Genomic DNA, 22,098 nt, shown 5'->3' with positions numbered 1-22,098 from the left:
CACGGGGATACATGGCAAGTCTGGAAGCAAATCCCAGGTCATACCCACAGATCTTCCCACTGTAAGACACTGCTTTACCTCCCGCCCACCTCCATCCCCAGGGCTGAAAGAAAAGTATGCATGTACCACTGACCATATACACCCAGCCCAACCAATCATTCTGTAGACTACTTCTACAACAGAAATGGCATAATTAGGTTACAAACTACTTTTCTCACAAGACATGGATTCCAAAGTACACAAGACAACTCCCACTGCTGTCAGCCAGCAAAAGCACTAAAATCTGGGCCTCTACATTTTTCTCATGTCATCAGTTAGAGCCTTCTTCATGTCTTGACTTCACTCAAAAATTCCAGAGTTAATTAATAAGGCACATCAGGGGCTAATTCAGGAATTTCTGCAATAGATGTCAAGTCCCATGGGCCACTGGTCATCTCCAGGCTGGCACTCGGAAAACACTAGCTGGCATGTGAAATCACACCTGTGACTGAGGGAAAGGCTCCCTGCCCTCTAATTGCCATAGTGCCAGCCTTAGTGCATCATTGTCTGAGAGATCAGCTGAATCGTGACCATCATGGAATTAGGTTATCTCAACCCTCAATAAGGGTGTCTAAATGCAGTGAGACTTGGGAGTGAAAACAAGGCAAGAGAAAGTGTGTTGGATGTTGACTTGGAAGGATCCCACCCCACGGCTGAGGCCCAACTAAATTATAACACAGCACAACATCACGTACCCTTTCTTCACTAGACAAGTGACAACGGGGATTTCTCTGTACAGTTGCTGACTTGTAGATATAAGGAATAGGTAAGGAATGTTCCACAGCTGCCTGAGTGCAATATTCAATGCTAATGATTTACAAGTACATACCAGTGATATAACAGTTCAAACCATTTGATACAACAGCCTCCCCTCTCTTTATTGAAAGTTTGATAAATCCTAATTCTTGACCTTGATTGGAGGCACAATGGATCACTCAAACATACTTATGATTCTGACAGAGGTTGTATAATTGCAAACGCTTTTGGCTCCAGCACAACTGGAGGAAGATTGGGTTGGTTCAAATCTGAACTGATGTGCGATTGCTGGAAGGCAGCAAACACCCAGCACTGGATCTGAAGTGGTGATGAGACTTTATACAGGACTTTAGGCAATAGGGAGTACTAAGGGTACTTTCCTTGTTCAACACACAAATTCTTCACAGCTCACTGGTTTCTTGTGCTGTTTGCCCAGGCTGGGAATGTGTCCAGCTCAAACATAGGTCTTCCCCATGTGTTGATGGCCAGTGTGACACAGCAGACTCCAATCATGTTCATCACAATTCCAGATCTAACCTGTGAAGAAAAAAATCCAAACCAACAACAACCAGACATCAGCACAGCAAGTCCAAGCCAGCAACACCCAAACACCAGCACAGCAAACTGCAGCATGACCTACTTGTACATACACAAGAAAGATGGTCAAATAAATCACAGAATTAGCCATTGTATCCACTGCCTTCTGCTCTTGCTTAGGTGGAGATACCGGGGAACACACTGTGCAAAGTCTTTGAGCGCTTTGCTATGTATACAACCAGTCAAGGAGCTTTAAGGCATGTGTAACAAGTCGTTCTTATTAGTTAGAGAACAGCTTAAGCCCTCTTCAAGTACCCAGTTAGAAAACCAGTAATGTTTGTGTGTTCCACCCAGAACCTGCCCTGTGTGGTCTGGCAGAAAATCAGAGGACCAGAGCCAAGGGCTACTGATTGCTACCTTCTGCTTTCAGCTCCAGTGGAGACAAGGCTTTAGACACTCACCAAAGCCCCAGAACACTGCAGGGCATGCCTGGACTTTAACCCTTCAGGTTTCAGAGACTTATGACTTGTCAGTTTTTCATTTCACTTGGGCCAACCTGTATTTCTGCCAAAGCCTCTCACCATATTTCAGGAAGAAAGCAATGGAGAATGTCAGATAAGAGAGGAGGCAATTATCTTACCATATCCAAAACATGGATGTGGCCATAAGAAAACACTATGGCATTTGGTGGTGTTGCAACAGGTAGCATGAAGGCAAATGAAGCACTGAGAGTAGCAGGCAGCATAATATACAAAGGGTGGATCTTGACAGATTCAGCCTGCAATGAAATGGAGAGAATATGGGATGAATATGGGAGAGAATGGGGGTGTTTGAAAAGAAAAGCATAAAGGATCAATCTACCCCAGACCAATGAGATTAATAGGCTTATTTTGTTTCCTTGTATTACATCACCAAAATAATTCATAAACATTTTATTCTGAAATCCACATGTGCTCAAAGATAACTTGCTGTTGTTTCCTGCCCAATGATACTTAAAAACAAGGCTTGATGCTTTCACATTGTTTGTTTTGCTCTATGGTATAATTTAGATTTCTGGTAAAATATATCCAACAATCTTTTCTTTGACCTTGGACCACCCTTTTTCCAGGAATGGGAATTATAATTACTAGGCACGTGGAGTGACACTCTTAGACTTAACATAAACTCTGTGGCTCTCAAAACTTAAGTGCCAATTTAAGTCATTAATAGCTCAGTACCTTGATTGGGGTAATTTTGCTTTGATGAAATAGTCTAAAATAAAGTGTTTGTCCTTTTCTAATTAAAGACCAAAGTAACCTATTTTTCTCTTTATGCCACAGTTTCGATTCTGCTCAGAAAAGGCAGCAAAACTTATCAGGTTTTCCTCCCTAAGTTTTAAAACTGTTCTGGGTTCCTATGAGAAATTACACATTTCTAAAAATTAGGTCTACTACTTTGAGTATTTTAGCACAAAATGTCAAGATTAATAATTCAAAGGCATCATCAGAAAGTGCTGGATTTTGTTTTGGTTTGGGTTTTGTGTGTGTGTGTTTTTCCAGTTCTAAGTTGATGGCTCAAAATGACCACAAGTAACTGAAGTTTGCTGATCTGTATTGAAAAAGTGACTGTCACTTCACTTTCTCCAGGGCCAAGGCACACACCTTACAGAAGACATGACCTGGCTTCCTTTTAAGTACACTGGAGCAACATCCAAGACAATAATTATAGTATTACTTTGTCACCCAGTTTAACTCTGATTCTCCAGCTGACAGGGTAACAGGACAGAAGCAATCTTACCAAGGATGAAAAGACAGGCAGGAAGAGGGTAGCTGTGGCCACGTTACTGGTGCATTCAGTGAAGACAGCTGTAATAAAGGCGATCACTGTTGCAATGGCCCATGGTGGGATAGATCCCAGTGGAGTCATCTGAAGACCCATCCAAGCTGAGAGACCAGAGTTCTGCAAGGAAAAAAGTGGGTTTCAGTGAGGTTTAGAACCCCTGACTCACAAACAGGGAAGCCATGTTATGGGCAACATTCCTGTCAAATAATACTAAAGGAGTCCTGAATTATACAAACACCATCCAGGAAAGTACAATTATCTGTTACAAAAACTAAAAAAAAATTCCTTGCCAACTAGACATAACACTGAATCCCACTTTCCTGATTTTTCTGGAAACCAAATACTTGCTCACACACAGGTTACAAAATTTTGGTTTTCTTGCTGAACAAGAAAGTTTTTCTGAGGCCATTGCAAATACTTAACGGCCCAGAAGCTTCTTGGCACATTTTTCTAAGGTTTCTGAAGGTTATGATTCTGTATGAATGCTCTGTTGTAGGAACACAGGCAGTAGTTGATACAAACAGGTTACAAAATCTCTGACTTGATTGTTTTTAATGCTCTGAAACTTTAATAATCTATGTGTGATGTAGGTAGATGAATGTCAGGCCCAGAGCTTTAACTTGCCCCATGGTTTAAACCTAATTAGCCACAAAACTTAGATGTGAACATGACTTTCCCCAAAGTATGGCATTATTGATAGCTAATGCTTGCTTTGATTTAGATGCATCTCAGCAGTGATGAAAGAAACAATATGGTTCACCTCAAGATTCCTTCCTGTTCTGGGAATTTAGCTGCCTTTTCTGTGAATTTATGTTCACAGCATCAATCCAGGATTTTCTTTCTAACCATTTCAGCAGTGGTTTTACTTTAAGTCTGAAGATATATAGCCTTCAAACAAACCTCAAATGGTTCTGAAAATCTGACAAGTGCTATCTATACTTCTACTTTTCTAGCCAGGGCAGGGATTGAGGTGATTACAGAAATAAGAAAGGATGCTTTTCTGGACTATCCAGACAGCGAAGATCCCAACCTACTTGGGAGTCTCCAAAAGGTAAGATAAATTAAAGAAAGTTGGTCAGAGAACAAAAATTCCTGGAGAAGACTCACAAGCATTCACCTCTCCTTGGTTTTTGCTAATTTAGATCTCCCTTCAGATCTGAACTTTGCTACTGGGTTTGGCTTTGGGTGCATGCCCAGTAATACAGGACTAGATAACAAACCAGGAAAGTTCGCCTTTGAGTCAGAGAAAAACAGATGTTAGGACATACTGCGCTTGCATCAGCCAAAGCAAAACCTCCTCCCAGCAGCAGCACAATGCTCCAGGGCATCTTCCTTTGAACCACATTCCAGTCTAGCAGCGGGGCTGATAAAAATGGCTTTTTTTTATCTGAAGTGAGAAATGAAAAGTAGAACATGTTTTAGGAGAGCGAAGACACCTTGTCTTCTGTTCTGTAAGATACTGGTGGGCAGATGCACAGTACTGAGAAACCTGCACAGGGTGAGGGTAACACACATGAACATGGACTGTGCCCCAGCCCTGCCCAACAAGGGATGTAGATGAGATGCTCTAAAGAATGCTGGACTGCATGCAAGTCCAGTGCATGTTTCTGCCTTGTTAGCTGAGTGGGTTAGATGTTTCACAGTAGTACAGTCCCTCTTTTAAATACCTTCTTCAGTCTGTTCAGGGTCAGACATGCTTGGATTCCAGGCTATACATTTGGGTTTATGAGCAGGAAGGATAAACAGTAACAGGGCAATAAACACAGCAGGAACAGAATCAGTGATATACCTAAGGAAGAAAAGCGAATACAGGTTAGAAAATGGACACCTTTCTCCTAGAAAAGGGCTGCCTTCCAGCACTCTAGTCACTGATCTTTGCCATCCCATTTGGGGCTTGAGTAAAATGGGTCGTTAGATGATGTCTGAAGTCTCTCAGACCTGCAATAATTTATAATAATAAAAGAAACAAGCTACAATACACATTAATAAATAGAGTCCTGGAGGACAACTCATCCCTGCTGGAGCAGGGTTCCTTCTCTGTGCTGAAGCCAAGATTCAACAGTTGTATCTCAAAGACATCTAAAGAAATGGCCTGGATCATAGTCCCAATGTGTATTTTATGTTCCTAACAGGTCATGCATGAACACTATGCAAAGAAGCCATTCAAAGCACAAAATCAATTTTCCAGTGAGTTCTAAGGTATTGGTTAAAGGTGATATTACCAAGTATTCAAATGTCATTGCAACTGATTGGAACTCATACAAACAAAATACCAAGGTGTATGTCAGTGTGACTGAGAACAACATTACAGAATTTTCTCTTCTTTTAGGAAGTTCAGCTTGCTCCATGTCTCAGTCTCCAGCCTTTTCACTGCAGTACAAACTGTCAAATCATAGATGACTGGTGGTGTCATGTACAAGCATTCAAAATTGAATATATAAGCAAGGGAATCTGATTAATAACCAAGAGGGTAAAAGATGGGAAAAAAACCCAAAAAACTTACTTTTCTCCTCCTGGGAAGAGCCTGGCAGCCCAGCCTTTTACAAAGCCTGGGTTTCTGGAAAACCACAAGAGCACCAGCAAGACAAACAAGAGGAGGACATTTAATTCAGCATAAGACATAGGGCCTAATTTCTTCATTTCTGCCTTCAGCACACTGTATGCAGCTTTTTCTTTGGCAGTTTTCTCTGTCCCAAAGCCCCAGCTTTTTTTAAAGCTTTGAAAAATAAAACGGAGAAAAAAATACTGTAAGTACAAACATATTAGAGGGATCTCACATCCTTATCACTTTGAAGTTGCCCCTCTTGGGGACAGACACAGACCAAAGAAGAGGCCATAAATAAAGAAACTACAACAGTGACAAAGTATTTTGTGGGGACACACCAGTTCTCACAGAAGAATGTGGGTCTATCAAAGGATGGCAATTTGGAGTAACCCAGGATGAAAAAGTCAGGTTTGAATCAATGGTTGCAAAGTAGCTATGCCAGTTCTCCTAGGGCTGAAATTCACAGGTGAGAGATTGAAAAATAAAAAGGCAATTCTGTCTGAAGATTAAGAATGTATACAGCTTTTGCCTTAATATGCCTCCCATGAACACAAAAGGTTTCCAGACCTCAAAATTTCTGTGAAATGGACCTGCTCTCTGCTACAAAATTCGTAACTTGTCAGTGCATTTGTTTTAGCCAGATGGCTCAGTAAGCTGATCTGCACTAACTTACTGAGGGAGTTACACAATATCCTGTAGATAAATACTCACTTGAGTCCCATGAAGGAGCACTGTAACCAAAGCCAAGCTAGCACCAACATCAGGACCATGTTTGGGAGTGCAAATCCAAACCAGGAAGCAAAGTTCACAACATCATTATTGTTGGGGTATAACCTGTAAAGAAATTATTTTCTTTATGAATGTCAAAATATTTAGTAATGTAGTCTCCCTATAATGTGTGCTAGTGACAGTTATGCATGTAAATCTAGGACAACCATTACAAGCAACCACAGGTAATATCCACACCTAATTTAAGTCATGGGGGAAGGCAGCCTGATTTCAGAGCAGAACTTAAATGATTGTCAGTTTTCCCTGTGTTTTACTTTGATGCATATAGGAGCTTATGTTGATACTTTAGGTCTCAGTCAGACAAGTATGGCTGAAAGATCTCCCATACATTCTAGACACCTTTCACTTCTAACATGCCTGTTCATTTATCCCAAGACAGGAATTTTTTTTCTTCCTCCCAAATCATTCTAGTAAGACAGCAAGAAATGTCTTTCCTGAAATTAATACCTGTACTTCTGCTGCCTTCAACAGATGAAAAAGTTGCTAGCTGGCTTGAAAGGCTGAAGACAGGGTTTTAAGAAAGGCAATTTTTGTTATTGTCTGTGCTTGCCAATAATGATCGGAGGAAAAATATCAATAGCAAACTTCCAGCTGGGTGTTAAAACCAACAGATAATGTAGCAGCTAAGGCTGAAGTACTTGCAACACAAGGAAGCAATGTTGGAAACATTTCCACTGCAGATTGGGTTCCATGTAGATCAGTTCCCAAACTCAGTTTAGCAATGACAGAGCAACACAACTGCAGTTTCCACAGCTACAGCATGGAGGAACAAGTGTTACAGGAGGGGCCAAGTTCCTTCTAGCTCTCTTCAGTGGGCTTATGAGTAGAGTTAATCTACATTTTTCTGGTGCTCTTTACTGCAGTTCCTCTTCTGATGTGCTGCATTTCAGTTGAAAAAGAGGACACAGAAGAACCAATATCTCATAATCAACCACTTGCATGTCGATTGCCAACAAATATTTCCAATTTTCTCAGAAGACCTTAATTCCATCACATAGCTTCCTTTTAAAAGATGCTGAAGCAAAAAAAAATGAGGCCCAACACTTCATACACATTTCTCAGTCTCAGTTCCTCAACTAATTGCTTGAAGTTCACACCTGAAATTGTCATCTAAGACCAGTCGATTGGTCACACAAACAGTATGACAGTGTAACTAAAAGAAGAAGCAAAAATTACTTACTGATTCATCTGGCCTTTCAGTACCACATTTGGTCCTGTTCCGGTAAGTGTTGCAGTTCCTCCAATGCTGGCAGCATAGCATACACAAAGTGTCATTCCCTTGCATATACGCTTCTTCATTTTCTTTTCCTCAGAAGATTTGGGGTCATCAGTGACTTGTTCATTGATTACAACTAGACAGAAAGAAAATTATTTGCCTCAGGTAAAATTGGAAAGGCAGAGAGTTCAGGATAGAGTCTGTAGGCTTAGCGCTTCCAGATTGTATGTGCCTTTTATTTTAATTAAAACCCCACAGATATCTCCCTAAATACTTCAGACTAATGTTCATGAGGAGCAGAAGAAAGAGGCTGAAGGACTGGGTTTACATGATCCAAGGATGCTGTTGGCCACATCAGTGCCACAACTCCTCTTCAGTAATGTCTTGATTCACAGGGAGGCTTACCACCAGCCAAATATTGTAGTCACTGGAACCATTCCAATTCCACAGTGAGAACCCAACTAGCTTTAACAGATTTAAATATAGGCAGGGAAAAACCCCCACTGAAACCCAAATCCTTGCTTGGCATGATGTCAATTTAAAATAACCACGAAACTTTACTGCTGTGTCCATTGTTCTCTGAGGTTAACACTCTAATCTTGAAGTTTGCCTGGACTAATGGAGCAGGACAAAGAATTTATGGCAATTACAACCAACTCAACAATATCAAAGGGTATTTTTTGAACACTTATTATCTTCACTACACTTGGAATTTGATCTTTAATCATATTTAATAATACAGCCCTGTGTAACAGCACCACAGAGCAGTGAAATGAGAGGGTCTGATTTTGTGTACATATTTAAAATGAAGTGAAACCTATTGTAGAACCACATCAGTGGCAGAGGACCTTGAGGAATCAAACATCAGGGTAAGACCACACACAAGAACAGTTTGTCTACTGAGAGTCAAATTACACCAATTCCTCTTTTCCATGTGGCTTTTAAAGTAGTCCTCTTTCTTCTCCCCACCTCCACGTGCAATCTAGTAAATAATGAGATATTTATTACCCTAAAGCCAAAATAGAGTGTGTTTATGTAATTTTTTCAAATAGTCCTACATGGCCTAGAAGCTGAATCCCCACTGATAATCACAAGATTTTGAAAGTGGGATGATGGGGGTTTGGATGGTTATTTCCCACAGGATATGCTCTTCAGTTCCCTAAACAGGTGGTTAAGTCTAGGGAAACTGGATGACTCCAGCTCTAAGGAAAGAGCAAAACAACCCGTCTGGGATCTAGCACTAGCATACAAAATACCAGCCAACAAAATTGAAAGCTATTTTGTAAAACCTAATTCTATTTACAGGATTTCAGTCGGGTTACCATCCTCTATCATTGGAAAGGGTACACAGCACTCCTAGGCTGGGGAGCTGAGTGTAGCAAGTTCAGTAGCATCAGCTTATTGGTGAGCAGGCCCTTACCGTGCACTGCAGTGGACTCTGATATGCTCTTTTCCTCCAGTTCAATCACTGTATTTGTTTGCCCAGTTGCTTGTTCCACCATGGTCACATCATTCTCTGTGCTGTCCAATTGATCCAGGACAGCCTGGACAATGGGAACCATCATGGCAGTGGTGGCTGTGTTGCTTATCCACATTGACAGGAAGGCAGTGACTATCATAAATCCCAGCATCAGGCTGAAAAGAGAGAAAGACACAGAGGAGAGAGGAAGAAAGTGAACAGATGCTGCTAGGCTTTGTAGTCACTGCAATTTGGAGAGCAAAGCCCAGGCAGGGATGTGTGCAGCCACTAGTACAGAGCAGAGCCAGACTCCCTTCTAGGACAGCTCCGCCATGTTCACTGACGGAATCCCAGGGCTGTCATAATTTTGTCCCCAATGGCAAGCCTCTAAAATTTAGTCAGATGCTAGTTTTGGATAAAGTACAAATAAACTGCTCCTGTTGCTAGACTTCATTTCTGGAAACTCTGTAAAAGTACAGCTAAATTGGCTCTTGAAGGATCCTTTCTCTGCAGACTGTTAAATATCATCCCTAGGCCTTTGCTAAACTAACAAGAGGTAATAAAAAAAACAATGTAATACTCTTACAGTGCAGGTTTCACCCCAAGAATCAGAAGGACCCTCAGTGCAATCCTTTTGTGAAGATTCCACTGCTCAACAGAAATTGCAACAATCAGCCCTCCAAAGAAGAGCATGTTTGTGTTATTTAGGTACTGCAAGCACACCTGAAAGACAGAGAAGGTAAGTCAGGCCAAAATACTTGCTTCACTAGTACATTTTGCCTACCACCCTCTCAAATCCATGGACTGGACCAGGCCCCAACCAACACTTGAACAAGAGGCAGCTGCTGCCTGTGAGCTCCCTGCAGTTTCCTGAACCCTTGATCTCCTGTGTAACTGTTGACTTGCCTGTGCAGGAGCTCTTTGTGCATCATTGTACAAAATTACTCCAGTTTCCTAAAATGCAGCTGGGGGCTCAAAGTATGGAAGGTGCTGGAAATATTGAGCTCCAAAAGGGCTTTCTCAGTACCATCAGCAACCACACCTGCCTTTACCAGCTTGTTAGGCAGTAGTGAACCTGGGCTACAAAATCTGGACACAGCCAGTGCCTTGTGCCTCTAGCACAAACAGCCCAGGCAGAAATCTAGGGAGGACACAGCAGACCTGCCAGCACCATGCCAGCTATCCTCTCACAAGTTTGTCCCATGCATTTTGAGATCTCCCAGAAGACTGTCAGCTCTACTTTCCTCTTTCTCTTTGTGGTTGGGAACACACAAACTGCTGGCACTAGTGGGAGGCTCTCCAGCAGGATCCATGCCCAAAACAGACCCTCCCCTCTACCACCTCAAGCCCCCCACTGTTAACAGCTTGGGCAAATGTGTATGTAGTTCAGCATCTTCCCATATAAGAACCCTGAACACTAATACAGACTTGTTGGCTAAATATTGATGAGGGATCAGAGCACTGGATTTCTCTGTATCAGACCTGGATTGCACAAGTTCCTTACTTTTTTAGAGGTCTGAACTCCAAGCAGAGGGAAAAATACCACAGGCATGAGGGAGGTGACAGCCAGGGGGATCACTTCAGTGCACCAGTACACAGCCATGATGATGATGACATATGCACATCTGGCCTCCTGCAACATAATAGAAGACACATTTAAGCATTAGAAACTGTTTTTAAAGATAAAAAACACATTGGTAGCTCTTACAAGTGGCTCACACACTCCACTGTCTGTAGCTTAACAAGTTATGCTGAATGAGGACTTAAACTTGTGCTTTTAAATTATGAAGTCACTTGTATAAAAAGATCTTTTTGACCAAGAAGACCATAGTGCTTGCTTTAATACATCCACATAAAATAAATGCTGTGAGAAAAACAAATCTTCCACCACTAGGTAAGTGCACATTTTGCTGTGTGCAAGTACCTCTTAGTGGTTGAGGTCAGCAGATTTTACATCTAGGAGCCAAGAACAGCAATATAGATTTAATTTTTTTAAATGGATTACCAAATTTCCCAGTGTGGATGATGAGCTTGCCTGAAATTCACAAGTCCTTGATGGATGTCCAGTAACACAGTTGAGCTCAGAAAATATTTCACTGAATAATTTAAAAGTTCTTCACTTTTTAAAGTAACTCCTAAAGTAAAACTCTTTTTGTGTGCGTGTGTGTTTTTTTTTGTTTGTTTGGGGTTTTTTTGGTTTTTTTTTTTTTTTTTTTTGGTGACTAAGCACATTAGAGGTATTAAACTACTTTCCCAAATCATACTGCCCCTACCTGCAAAGGGGATTCCCTAGTTTAGAATTGTTGCAACCTGTCTTTTTGGGCTGTTGACCAGGCATTTCTGTATCCCAGCCTTCTGTGGTTTGTACTCTAAAAGTTGACAGGAGAAGCAGGCATTCATTAGCTAACAGTGAACTGTTTGAGAGCTGAAGTCAGTGTTCTGTAATTCACTCTATGCCCCTATTTAGGGCATGTGTTTATAGGATTTTACTCTAATACAACAAATGTGACTTTATTGCTGAAATAAATGGTGTGACAGTGACACTTTGAAACTGACATCAGGTGATATTAGTAAGTAGGGCTGTGTTTTCGTTAATTTTGTTGAGAAGTTTAAGAACCAGAAAACACCTTTTGTAAGTAATGTGAATTTTTTCCCCTCAAGTTTCCAGATTAATTAGAACACAAGTTTTGAAAAGAAAAATTCTTCAGACTAGAAGATATCAGGCAGATCCTGTTGAAGTCTCTTCCCTTTATAAATATAAGGTCAGCTCATGATACAATTCATGCTGTACTGCAGTAATGCAGGGGTAAAACTGACTGTGGTTAATCTGTTGCTAGTACGAAAGACAGATAAACAACTGTAAGTGAATAAAATTCAAAACACTGGTTTTAGAGAGTAGAGAGTAAATAATTTATGTGAAGTTCAAAAACACAACCATGCTTATAATTTAACTCCAACAACTGTGGCCAATTCAAACAACCAAAGATTTGGAATTAAATATATATTTGTATTTATGCCTCTATATATCTGTGATTTATGGAAACAGTCACAGAATGTCTCCTTGGTGTTTCTGTACAGTTGACACAAAACACAGTGACCTGCCTCCTGACTGAGAGATGAAAAAGCAGTCACTGACAGAAATATTGCTTTCCCATTGCAAAATATTGTAATTTCTTAGGTTAGATTAATGACACAATATGCCTACAAATACTGGCAAACTGAAGACCTGCTTAATTTTTTTGGAAATTATCTTTCCTAGTTTTGATCAAAGTAGAGTTTAACAATCAGGAATTCCTCATTATATAAAGCACCACCATTCAACTGAAAGGCCAGGCTGGTATAACTTAGGTAAACAAGAAGGGTTGGCAATTTGGTTTATAAACACAGATAAAATTTTCCTGTACTTTAAAACAGACAGAGCGATACAAGTTGCTCAGTAGAAAGGCTGGTTTTGGCATTAGAATAGCCACCAAAGCTCTAGTAGGCTAAAATACTGCAAACTGAGCTTTCCCACTTGGTCAAGAAGGCTACAAGGCATTAAAGCCCAAAGTTCCCTGGGTTATTCCAATTTTATGCTGGTGTAACTCCACTGAACTCAAAGGAGTTGTGCCATCGCCGCCCCTGGAGTAAGATGGATGAATTGGAGGACATGGCATTTGAAATCCTGACCAATTCATACAGCACAACGCTGACTGCATCGGGATGGAGAATGGCACCAAGCAACATGCTGGGAGTACCAGACCCTCAGCAGAGAGCTGGGGGACGGACTCCTGCCCCTCAGCCCAGTCCAATCGCAACGACATAACGCAGGACAAGTCCAGACGGGTTTGTCTTGGCACAGAATGAATTGCATCTAATTGGCACGGTGCGTTGGATGCGTGGGAGCCACCGGGAGCAGGGCCGGAGCCGGGCGGAGCGGGGACAGCCGGGGGGCAGCAGGCCCGGAGCCGGGCTGTTCCCGCAGGGGCCCCGCAGGGGCCCCGCAGGCACTTACCCGCGTGGGCACAGCGAGCGGCAGCGGCAGCAGCAGCAGCGGCGTAAGGAAGAGGATGGCGAAGGAGCGGTACCTCAGCAGGGGCTGCAGGCACGTCGGGGCCATGTTCTGTGGGGTGACACGGTCAGGGCGCCAGCGGGAGCAGTGCCCGCCGCCGCGGCTTTAAGTACGGGGCGGGAGGGACGGGAGGGACCCGGCCGGGGGCGACACGTCCCGCCCGCCCCGCCGGGGCCGCCCCGGGCAGCGGCGCGGCTGAGGACCGGCAGCGAACGAGCCTCCACCAGCCTCCCGGGGCGCCCCGGCCCCGCTCCGACCCGCCCTCCCTGCCGGGCCGCCGGGACACGGCGCGGGGCCGGTCCCGTACCCCCTCCCTCGCGGCCACCGCCGTGCCAAGGAAAGCGGCTCAATGGCTGTCTACCAGCTACCACACCGGTCGGAGAGCGCTGTAAGAACGTTCTCCCTGCTCGCAGAGCCCACAGAAAGGTGCCGGCAAGCACGGACTGTCATCGCGGGCAGGGACCGGGGCGCCGCCTCGGCCCCTTTCGGGAGCTGGACTTTCGGGAGGTGCTGGGGACGCCAAGGGAGGATCGTCCCTCGCTCATTCACGCCGTGGTGTGGTGGGGAAGGACTGAGCTCCTTCAGGGAGATGGAGAGTTAAAACCACAGTGGGGATCTCCCCAAAACAAAGGTCTGTGCAGGCATGCATGGCTGTGTTTCGCTATTATTTTGAGAGGCATTGTGCCTCTGGATCTGGGTTAAAAATAACCCAGGAAGGTTAACCTGAAAGGTTATTTTTGACGTTGTTGACTTCAGTGACTTTGTCTACAGCGCAGCCTTGGAATCCAAAGGGACAGCCCTACTGATGGTGGCCAGCACGACTGAGTAGGCAGAAAGGGACAGCTAGACAGAGGACAAACAAATTGTTGATATTTTTGGTTTTGCTTCAGGTGGCAACAGCCACCTGAAATTGAAATCAGCATAAATCATATCTCAACAATTTGATCCTGCAGTCTCTTAGTACACTCTTACCAAGCAGTTACTCACAGAAATAAAGATTTTCAGATTCCACAGCAAGCAATGAGGGAGCTCTGACTACAGCTTGCACTCTTTGTCCTCTGCTGACCAGAGGAACTTGAGTGACAGAAGTTCAAAACAAGACACTCCAATGTTACTTTTCATTTATAAAAGCAGTGAATGCCCACTAAGAAAAACAGTACCCAACCGGATCTGGACATATTCCAAATCTTCAAACCTTTCGGAGCAGTCCCTCTGGGTAACTTACCAACACAGAGGAAACACACTTCACACCAGTGCAAAGTCTAGCAGAAAGTGGGGAATTGGCCAAAACTTGAATTCCTGTGGCCTGTCTCCAATGAAAAAATGGTTCCTAGTCAAAAAAAAAAAAAAAAAAAAAAAAACCCAAACCAAAAAAAAAAAAAAACAAACTAGAAGCATTTAAATAAGAAAATGCAAATAGGTCACTCTAAAGGTGTTGTTCTAAAGTTAACTCTGATAGACCAGTGCAAATATGATTTGTTGTCTTCTTGTTTCAATAAGATGCAGTGAAGAAAAAAGAAAATAAAGAGAAAGACAAAAAATATCTAAATCAGTCCATTTAGATGGACTAATCTTGTGAAAGGAGACTTGCTTGCTGTACCTGGGGATGAGACATGGGTTATTAATAGAGAGTTATTAATGGGTTATTAATGCCCAAGGGACTCCATGGGCAATGAAATTAGCTAATTCATGCCTCAGTCCTTTTTTGTCAATAAAGAAAAGGGAATCAATATTCCCTTATTGTGTGGAATTATTGCAAACTTGCCTTCATATAATTTGATGATGAGCTTCCTTTTCACTGTACCAGGGAGAAGACAAAGTTTTGGCTGCTTGCTTTACAGAACCGGTCTGACAGCTGGATAGAAGGGAGCTGCAGAGAGCCTAAGCACTTGCAAAACATCCAGGAGGAGTTTTAGGTGATCCAAAGAGCATTCAAACAAAAACATCGCACAGCCTGAAATTCAGCTCATGCTAATTGAGCACTAACTACACACCTTCAAGAAAAAGGAATCTCAGTATGGCTCTGAACATAGTAGAGAGCAATAGCTTTAAATAGTGCTTTAAAAGCAGTGGGTAAAACTAGGTTTTGGTTGCAGACGTAATTTAGAAGCAGAAGACTGTAGCATCCTTAGATACCCTAGTGCTGAATAATGTGCTGTTCTTGTTCTTCTTGGTAGTAAGTTTCAAATCAGTTTTCAAAGGAACTCGAATTTTTGGGTTACAAAGAGGCTTAGGCATGGGTGGTGATGTGAGGTGGAACCAGGAGCTGAACGAGGTCTTTTGTACTTGGAATCCCTTTTCCTGGTTGCAAGATACCATTTCTCACATTTGCTGTTCTGCTGTCCTAATAAACACAGGCATTTTGAAGCATGTCAAGAATCAAGGGTTTGAGTAACAGAGCCAAGCCCATCTTGTGGTTCACTGCCACCAACTTTCCCTGGCCTTTGCAACGTTTGTCAGCTGGTGGCTCTGGGGTTCATTTGATTTAACTTGACAAAGAAAGCAGAATATTTTTCTGCTGTTTGTGAGCTAAATAGGTTCAGTGAAGTGTTCAGTGAGCACTAGAGCCAGCTCAAGGGACTGGGCTAGTTATGGCTGGGCAAGGAACAGCTGTGGCAGGAGCAGCCGCACCTGAACCGCTGAAGACTAGTAAAGAAAGGTTGACCTGTATTATTTCATAAAGAAAGGGACTGAAAAACAATCCCACTTAGAAAGTAGGATTTCCAGGGTCAGTCCAGGTAGGAAAAATATAAAATAAATGTAAAATATAGATTTTTTTTATAGTTTAGTTTGTTCCTGAGAAGCTGCTTTTCTGATATATTGCACTCTCTACAAGGCAATTATCCCAGTTACTCCACTTATTGGAAGATAGGAATGGTCTGCAAAAAGGTGGATTTACAGGCAGAAGCTGGTTCATTTAATTACAGACACACATATTTTCTGCCTCTAATTCAAATGCTGCCCAAGCACACAAGTACAGTTTGCTTGTTCTAAACAGTCCATTTGACCTAGATAACTGCTACTCTCCTTCGAGACAAAAGCTCCTCACATTCTTTTTTAAGTTCTTTCATGTTGCAAGTTCCATGCAACAGCCAGCGGTACAAAAGTTTTAACAAAATAAAATTAAATAAGGACTGTAAGTCGAATCATACTTGGCAATGAGAAACACAAATTAGAACAACTGACCCTGAGATATTCTAGGATGTAGTCAAAAAAGAATGTTTTCTACTTGGGCTTTTGAAAGTCACATTTAAAAAATAACCAGCTCAGAACTTACCTCTACATGATTCTTGCCTTCAAAAGATGCCTAGAAGAGGTCTTGTATGGTAATGCTATGCACTGGAAGGTTTACACAGAATTTAAATAGAAAGAGTTATTACCAGCTTTCAGAGAAAACCACTCCTTCATTGCTCTCCATTTTCTCTCCAGTCGGTCCTTCCCAGTTACTGCCAGTCCACTGTCCTGCTTCAGGAGTAGCTTTCAACTAAGTTCCCAGTGCAGCATCTGATATTTTTCCAGGAAAAGCTCTCAAGACTCTGAATGACCAGTCCTTTCGGCGCAATCCCTGTGCCCAACAACTTTCTACATAAAAGCCCTCATTATGAATTTTGAGTCCGTGGGGTTTTCTCAGTCAGTATATGTTGCTGATCAGTCTTTCTTGATCTAGAATTGGTGTTTCCCATATAGTTTGTGCCCTAAAGCCCATTCAAATGCTGTGCAGGCTAACGACTACAAAAGAAAAAAGATTCCAAAGAAAATCACGTTCAAAGTTTGATTCAGAATTGGCAGCTCTGTAACCTCTCCCTTAGCTGCCATCTCATTAACATATTTATTCAAAAGCCTTTTCTCTGCTTCATTACATAATTTGTGTTACAAAATCCAGATAAACATTCATTATTCCCAGATCTAAATAATGGCTTACTGCGCTTCCTTTTTCTTCTTCTTTCATTTTTTTTCCCAGAGAAAAATGGGGGACAGAAGGGGCTTGTTTAGATGGGAAATGAACCACACCAATTTCTGAGAAACATCTGTGGCAGCTGTTGTCTATGACATTATGATACATTTTGCAAAGACTAGTGAATGATTTTTTCTGATACTCTGGCAAAGTGAAAGAATTAATGTTAGTGCCCCTACTTGAAAGACTAAGGTTAGTTAATATTTTCTGCATCTCCTGCATCCCATTGTTCCACAATGGGTAGGGTCTGTCACATCAGAGACACCACTTGCATCATACAGGTGTAAGGGATCACTTGTAGCAGCAGGTACCCAAATGCTCGACCTTCCTTCAGAAAGTCTTGAAACTTCTTGGCATTGAAAACATGAAGTTCTGTTCATTTTTCTCTCTAATTTATATATCTTCTGAAGTTTCCTATTTACAAATGCATTGCTGAGGTCCAAGAGGAGACAGGACGTGCTGTTCCTGGGGCCTCTGTGCTGTCAGTCCATCCCAATCACAGCAAAGTGTCCCCAGGGAGGAAAGGCTAATGCAGGTTGGAGATTTCACCTGGAATGTACTCGGATGTCCCGAAGTGCTCCAAGGGGTCACTGGGGAACCAGTGAGGCCTGGGCATGTGCTGGGAATAGCTGAGCAGCCCACGTGCGCCTGGGGACGAGAGGCTGGGGCCCAACGCTGGGTTTCTCCCAGGTGGAGATGGGGGAAAGACACCTCCCATGAGCTGGTGGCTTTTGTCCAAGGGAAGCAGCTCTGCCCCAGGGAGGCCAAGGTGGGTTTGGGGGCCCGAATACTACCATGACCATCCCTCAAGAGGTGAAGAGGATGGCAGCATGCCCTTACCCTCCTGCTCACCACAAGCCAGCCCTGAGGCCCTGCAGCCTGGAGGGACCTCTCTTGCCATGCCTCCCTCCTTGGGGTGCCACAGGCTCCCTCTGCTTCGGGGCTGGAGCATGCTGGGGGCAGAGGCCAGCCAGGGGTGGGGTAGAGGACCCCTGCCACCTGCTGAACCAGTTAATGTAAACCAAACATATATGGGAAAGAAGGAAACTGAGATCCCAGAGTTTATCTAAGGATTAGCAAATTAATCTGTGTATGGAACTGTCACTGAAAATCAAACTCCAATACTTATCTGGCAATACTGCTGTTTCTCCTTTAAAAATTTTTTTTGGCTAAACAGCTGTTTGGGGTGGAGTTACTGCAACAGAGCCTTTCAGTTTCAGGGTTTTTTCCCTCTCTGCTCTTCGAAGAAAGGATATCCAGCAGAAGAAAAAGAAAAATGTCAGGAGAGAGGAAGTTGTGCAAAAATTGGCAAGAGATCTTCACTCCTGCAAAGGGGGGATTTCAAGAGTTTCTAGGATTTTCCTTAGTGTTATCTAGGTCTCCTGTAAGAGAGGCAGAAGAGGAAGAACCACACGGCAGGAGTATGCTTGCCATTGAGTAGGAAACAAAAGTAGTTTGTATGCATTTCACATTCCCAAGTTCCTGCTCTTTTGCTACTTTGCTGTGCAGAGGTTTCTTTCACAGCCTTCTCTCCTGCTGCATGTTCTCTTTCCAGAATACCACTATGGGCGACTTTGCAGTATCTGGCAGAGAGAGGAATCAGTGCATGGACCATGCCAAACCCGGCAGCTGCCTCAATTTCCCTCCATGACTGATGATTCTTTCTCTTGTTATGTTTGCAATTAAGTGATAAAGCATTTGTTTATTTGTTCAGGGCAATTGGCCATCTCTCATAGAACAGAAGACTGAAAGAGGCCATGAGGATCACAGAACCTGGTGTGTCTTGAATAGTAGCAAGGCCATTGGACAAACTCTACAAAAAAAAAAGATGTTTAGCTTTTCCTCTCCTAGAAGAAGCTACGTTCCTAGAACGTAGTCTTCTCTCCTAGAAGAGACTACAATAACCCAGGGACTCTAATGCCACACGTTCCACATCACCTCAAGCTCTTAAAGACTCAGTCTTTTGACATGTTGGTGACCTGTGACTATTGCAACATTCTGCTGCCACTCCCAACCTTTGGGACCCATGGGGTCACACCTCGGACTGCAGCACCAGGACCAAGGTGACTGTGCCTGAAAAGAGCCACAAAACTGCCTCAGGTCACAGGGCCAGGCCCTAGCCTTCCAGCCCTTCCGTTTGGAGGGGTGGCAAAACCTGGCCTATTAGAGAGGCGTTTCCTCCGCGAAGGCCCTCGGGGTGTTCGGCGCTCGGTGCCTGTGGGTGGCACCATGCGGCTCTGGGTGCCACCGTGTGTGCCTGTGGGTGCCACCGTGTGGCTGTGGGTGGCACCATGTGCCTGTGTGTGGCACCGTGTGTGCCTGTGGGTGCCACCGTGTGCCTGTGGGTGGCACCATGTGGCTGTGGGTGGCACCATGTGCCTGTGGGTGGCACCGTGCGGCTGTGGGTGGCACCGTGTGCCTGTGTGTGGCACCGTGTGTGCCTGTGGGTGCCACCGTGTGCCTGTGGGTGGCACCATGTGGCTGTGGGTGGCACCATGTGCCTGTGGGTGGCACCGTGCGGCTGTGGGTGGCACCGTGTGCGACTGTGGGTGGCACCGTGTGCAACTGTGGGTGCCACCGTGTGCCTGTGGGTGCCACCGTGTGCGACTGTGGGTGGCACCATGTGCAACTGTGGGTGGCACCATGTGCAACTGTGGGTGGCACCGTGAGGCTGTGGGTGCCACCGTGTGTGCCTGTGGGTGGCACCGTGTGCCTGTGGGTGCCACCGTGCGGCTGTGGGTGCCACCGTGTGCCTGTGGGTGCCACCGTGTGCCTGTGGGTGCCACCGTGCGGCTGTGGGTGCCACCGTGTGCCTGTGGGTGCCACCGTGTGCCTGTGGGTGCCACCGTGCGGTTGTGGGTGCCACCGTGTGCCTGTGGGTGCCACCGTGCGGCTGTGGGTGGCACCGTGCGGCTGTGGGTGGCACCGTGTGCAACTGTGGGTGCCACCGTGTGCCTGTGGGTGCCACCGTGCGGCTGTGGGTGGCACCATGTGCCTGTGGGTGCCACCGTGTGCCTGTGGGTGCCACCGTGCGGCTGTGGGTGCCACCGTGTGTGCCTGTGGGTGCCACCGTGCGGCTGTGGGTGCCACCGTGTGTGCCTGTGGGTGCCACCGTGTGGCTGTGGGTGCCACCGTGTGCCTGTGGGTGGCACCGTGTGCCTGTGGATGGCACCGTGCGGCTCTGGGTGCCACCGTGTGTGCCTGTGGGTGGCACCGTGTGAGACTGTGGGTGCCACCGTGTGCGACTGTGGGTGGCACCGTGTGTGCCTGTGGGTGCCACCGTGCGGCTGTGGGTGCCACCGTGTGTGCCTGTGGGTGGCACCGTGCGGCTGTGGGTGGCACCATGTGCCTGTGGGTGGCACCGTGCGGCTGTGGGTGGCACCATGTGCCTGTGGGTGGCACCGTGCGGCTGTGGGTGGCACCATGTGCCTGTGGGTGGCACCGTGCGGCTGTGGGTGCCACCGTGTGTGCCTGTGGGTGGCACCGTGCGGCTGTGGGTGCCACCGTGTGTGCCTGTGGGTGCCACCGTGTGCCTGTGGGTGCCACCGTGCGGCTGTGGGTGCCACCGTGTGCCTGTGGGTGGCACCGGCACCGGCTCCCCCGCGCGGGGGCCGCCGCTCGGGCTCAGGCAGGAGGAGAGCCGGGAGCAGCCTGGACAGCCCAGGCGCGGGACCATTCGGTAATTCATAACGTCAGGTCCCAGCTGAGTCAAAGACAACCTGGAAAAAGAGAGTAGCAATCCAGGTGTCCATGGCCCGGAGCATTCTGCAGCCCCCCGGCATGCTCTGGTGCCTTGTGTGCAGGTGTACCAGCTGCCAGGAGTCTGTGTCAGTCCTAAGAGAACCTCCAAAACAAAACACATCTCTGATGCATCTTCAAAACACTTGTAAGCAACCTGTCTCTGTACTTCTCCCAGGGTGAGGAGATGGCTGTTACCATCTGATGCCACCCCAGGTGACGCTCTGGGCCTCGTGCTCCCAACTCGGTATGTTCCCTGGGGACAAAACAAGGCTCCTTGTTTTTGTGAGTGGCCTTTGTCTAAAGTGGCTGGTCCTGGTGGGAGGGTGAAGGGCCGGTTCATTTGCAGAGCGGCGGGACTGCATGAAAGCAGCAGTTCCCACACGTCTGCAACCCTGAGGCCCAAGGTCCGTAGGGGATGCAGGTAACAGGGTACCACGAAGTTCAGGCTGAGAGAGAAGCAGCGCTTGTCGGTTTCCAAATCGCTTCTGTCACTAGATGGCAATGAAGACCCAACGTGCTCTTCCCTGGGCAGCAGAGGAGCTCGGCCTGGATTTCCCCAGGAGACAGAACTGGAAGGTACTAGAGAAGCCAAGAACTTAAGTGTGCCGTCATTCTGCTCGGTAATGACGATTTGTTTTGTTACTGCCTGTTTCTAAAAAAAAAAAAAAAGAAAAAAAAAACGAAAAAAAAAGGCTGTATTTACTTATTATCAGATTAAAAATGTATTTCTGTGCAAAAAAAGGCTGTATTTACTTATTATCAGATTAAAAATGTATATCTGTGCAAGAAAAGGAAGCTCAGCCTTACCAGGACAGGTACTCAGAGGACATGGCATCATACTCCTGAAACACTGCTGAAGTTTCACATACTCTGGGATTTCAGTGTTCTACCTTGAAGCTTAAGACATGTTTTTATACTTTGGCAGTGGCGGGAGGCAATCCATTTCTGTATGACCCTCCTTCCCTAGTAAATCCTTACCTACATGCCTCTCTACACAGTATTTTTTTAAATAACCCTTTGTTGTGGTGACAATTTTAACACCAATCTCCGAGGAACCAGGATGAAGGACACCTCATATTTCTCCATTTCCTAGGTGCTATGTGCTGGTGACTGCCTCTCACTATGCTGTGTGCTGTGTGTATATTAATTTTGTTCAAAGGTTAATCTCATTTGAAGGCAGGATTTTTGT

The 22,098-nt window shown here is 45.0% G+C and overlaps 1 protein-coding gene across 2 annotated transcripts; it reads right to left on the bottom strand.

Annotated features, from left to right (window-relative positions):
• Positions 1 to 891: 891 nt before the first annotated feature.
• On the bottom strand, positions 892 to 14,543 carry SLC13A5 (solute carrier family 13 member 5). Of its 2 annotated transcripts, XM_068210806.1 has the most exons (13): positions 14,439 to 14,543; positions 13,157 to 13,264; positions 10,667 to 10,795; positions 9,749 to 9,885; positions 9,124 to 9,338; positions 7,668 to 7,839; positions 6,410 to 6,532; positions 5,657 to 5,869; positions 4,821 to 4,942; positions 4,422 to 4,540; positions 3,109 to 3,270; positions 1,973 to 2,110; positions 892 to 1,332 (listed from the first exon to the last, which is right to left on the bottom strand). In XM_068210806.1, the coding sequence occupies exons 2-13, from the start codon at positions 13,259 to 13,261 to the stop codon at positions 1,204 to 1,206; spliced, it is 1,764 nt and encodes a 587-aa protein (XP_068066907.1). In that variant the 5' UTR covers positions 13,262 to 13,264; positions 14,439 to 14,543; the 3' UTR covers positions 892 to 1,203. The 2 variants fall into 2 exon arrangements, with proteins under 2 accessions (XP_068066907.1, XP_068066908.1); XM_068210807.1 differs by lacking the exon at positions 5,657 to 5,869.
• Between the last annotated feature and the right edge of the window lie 7,555 nt (positions 14,544 to 22,098).

This window comes from Anomalospiza imberbis, chromosome 20 (assembly GCF_031753505.1).
Source record: "Anomalospiza imberbis isolate Cuckoo-Finch-1a 21T00152 chromosome 20, ASM3175350v1, whole genome shotgun sequence".
NCBI classification, from domain to species: domain Eukaryota; kingdom Metazoa; phylum Chordata; class Aves; order Passeriformes; family Viduidae; genus Anomalospiza; species Anomalospiza imberbis.
This window is presented reverse-complemented; position numbering and strand designations above follow the sequence as displayed.